This window comes from Cyprinodon variegatus, unplaced genomic scaffold (assembly GCF_000732505.1).
Source record: "Cyprinodon variegatus isolate N-32 unplaced genomic scaffold, C_variegatus-1.0 Scaffold2049, whole genome shotgun sequence".
NCBI lineage: Eukaryota > Metazoa > Chordata > Actinopteri > Cyprinodontiformes > Cyprinodontidae > Cyprinodon > Cyprinodon variegatus.
The window spans coordinates 1-2416 of NW_015152502.1; the positions used below are offsets into that span (position 1 = coordinate 1).

The 2416-nt window shown below is 54.2% G+C and overlaps 1 protein-coding gene across 2 annotated transcripts in view; it reads right to left on the bottom strand.

The window, feature by feature from the left end:
- Window positions 1-406: 406 nt before the first annotated feature.
- Window positions 407-2416, bottom strand: part of LOC107105079 (dnaJ homolog subfamily C member 10-like) — a 3331-nt gene continuing 1321 nt past the window's right edge. For both annotated transcript variants that reach the window (XM_015405196.1, XM_015405195.1), the window contains exons 2-7: window positions 2100-2322; window positions 1854-2016; window positions 1725-1775; window positions 1557-1639; window positions 850-981; window positions 407-625 (exon numbers count right to left, since the gene is read on the bottom strand). In XM_015405196.1, the coding sequence (XP_015260682.1) occupies window positions 422-625; window positions 850-981; window positions 1557-1639; window positions 1725-1775; window positions 1854-2016; window positions 2100-2306 (840 nt within the window). In that variant the 5' untranslated portion in view covers window positions 2307-2322 and the 3' untranslated portion in view covers window positions 407-421. The remainder of the gene's footprint in view (window positions 626-849; window positions 982-1556; window positions 1640-1724; window positions 1776-1853; window positions 2017-2099; window positions 2323-2416) is intronic.

A 2416-nucleotide genomic window follows, 5' to 3' on the forward strand; every position in this document is an offset into this window, starting at 1 on the left:
CCTGCCAGCTCCCAGATCAGCTTCTCTCATTGGTTGATGCGGCGCGTCCAGCAGCTGAAGTTACACATTTCCAGCTCCAGCTGCTGCTGATGGTGAAGCGCCTCAGTTGCTCAGAAGCTCCTGAGGCGCCGCTGCTCCTGGACCTTTAGCTGCGCCTTGATGCGCGTCAACCATTGACCTAGCATGGAAACCAGCTGCCTCTGCTGCTTTAGCTGTGAACGTAGCATTAGATTGATTAAGTTTGGAGAGAACAGCCCATTCAGCAGATAACAGGAAGGCTGAACGCATCTCAGCTCTCCACCGCAGTGCCTCTGGGAACGCGTTCATTTCAGGAATAATGGAGTAAAGGTGAACGTGGTTCAGGGATCTAATCAGTGCTCTGCTCCCAGCAATATGGCGGCTGCTCTCTGTTCACTTTGACTCAAACATCAGCAGAAGCTCTGAGAGCCACACCTGCAGCTACACTGAACAGAAGATGGAGCCCCTGCTCCAGGCAGGGTGCATTATGGGTAGAAAGCTGGAAGGGCTCACCCTGCCACAGCTCGGTGACTGTAGTGGTGATGAACTGCATGGAGAAGCGAAGCAGGTCATCTTTATTCCTCTCCCCGGTGAACTTCTCTGGCCTCTGCAGAAACAGGAGGGAGGATTACGGCTGCAGAGAGAAAAGCAACTCTGCTCCTGTTTCTAACCCGCTGCAGCAGAACAGGTACAGAGAATAGAAGGTTTCTTTCCATCTCCACTCATCACGTTCTGCTCTTCATCGTCTAAGGCTTGTAAAATGGCGGCCATGGAGCAGCGGTGACCAGCTTTAGAATAAACAGCTGCTGTTGGTCGCTGAGGAGCACCAACCTGTCCTGCTCTGTAGACGTAGAGGCTGGGGTAGCTGTTGATGCCTTTCCTCCTGCACAGATGGTTGTTGTCTCCACAGTTCACCGCTCCGATCCGGATAACTCCGTCCATCTCCTTGGCAAACTCCCTCCACTGCGTCACAAACAGGAAACAGTAAAACCGTCACTGTTGGTCTGGAAGCCTCAGATATCTTCCTCTGAACGGATCCAGCTGAAGCCTTCAACCCAGGGAGGCCTGGCTCCCCCCCTGGGCTCCCCCCCCCGGGATGCTGGGAGCTCCACCTGACAGCACCCAATCACTCTGAGTGTAACAGACCCGTTCAGGGTCAGCCTCTTAAAGCTTTCCTCCCCACTGAGTCAGCTGATGGTTCAGGATGGCTCCGCCCTTTGGCCAAAAATCACCATGGCAACATAAAAGAAACTGATTTTATTTTTAAATTCCCTTTGATTCGGCTGGGAAAGCCTTCAGCGCATCGTTTGTGGTGAGACTTCCAGCTAGCATGCTACTCAGCGTATATCGCCCCCTACAGGGCTGGAGTGAGAAGACCAGTGCGACTCAGATGTAACTGGAACGCAGCGCCTCGGGGGGGGGGTGGTCGATGCAATAGTTCATCCGGATCGTTTAAAGAAACAGTCTAATAATTGTAACCCTAAGCTTCCATGCAGCCATAGTGAGTGAATAGTGACGGGTGTGCGAGGCCTGCTCACCGTGGGGGCCAGCTGGTGGCAGTGCGAGCATCGAGGGGAATAGAAGTTGACAAACCAGATTTCTCCAGAGTTCACTGCTGCTTCTAGAAAACAAACACAGAAGCACATGGCCGTCCGCTCACCCACCCTTGTTCCTCGTGGTTTCCATGGTTACCAACTAAAACTCACCAAAGTCGCCGCTGTCCAGAGTGATGATCTCCAGGTCGTCATCATAGATGCCTGAAACAGACGTCCTGACCCATCAGCTGGGACGCCGTGGCGGATCAGAGCATCACGCAGCGGTGGGCGGGGCCTTACCAAAGTCGTAGCGGTAGTAGTTCCAGCTCTCGTAGCGCCCTCCCTGCTGCTCGTCCAATCCCTTTTCTCCGTACTTGTCATACTTCTTCCTCAGGTCTTCATCTTTCAGCACCTCATAAGCCCGGTTCACCTTCAGGAACTTGTCGTGAGCCGAGGCGTCGCCCTAGGCAGCCAATCAGCAGCGTTAATACCTGGAGACGGACTGTGATTGGTTCAGCTTTCAGCCGTCTCCTCTCAGGGACTCACAGGGTTCTTGTCGGGGTGCATGGTGAGCGCCAGCTTCTTAAAAGCCTGTCGGATCTCTCTGGTTGTAGCTTCCCTGCTCACCCCCAGCAGCTGGTAGTAGTCCGACCCCTCGGCACAAACCGCCACCAGCAGGGCGGTGGCGAGGAGCAGAGATGACAGCGTGAGCCTGGCAGGCTGTTGGACGCCGTGGACCGCCGTGGACCCCATCCCAGTCCAGGAGAACCTGCAGGTGAAGGAGGGAAAATAAATTCACCTTCAGAAACGTTTGATGGCTTCCTGCAGCTGGAAACCTAATTCAGTAACGGATAAACGTCCCC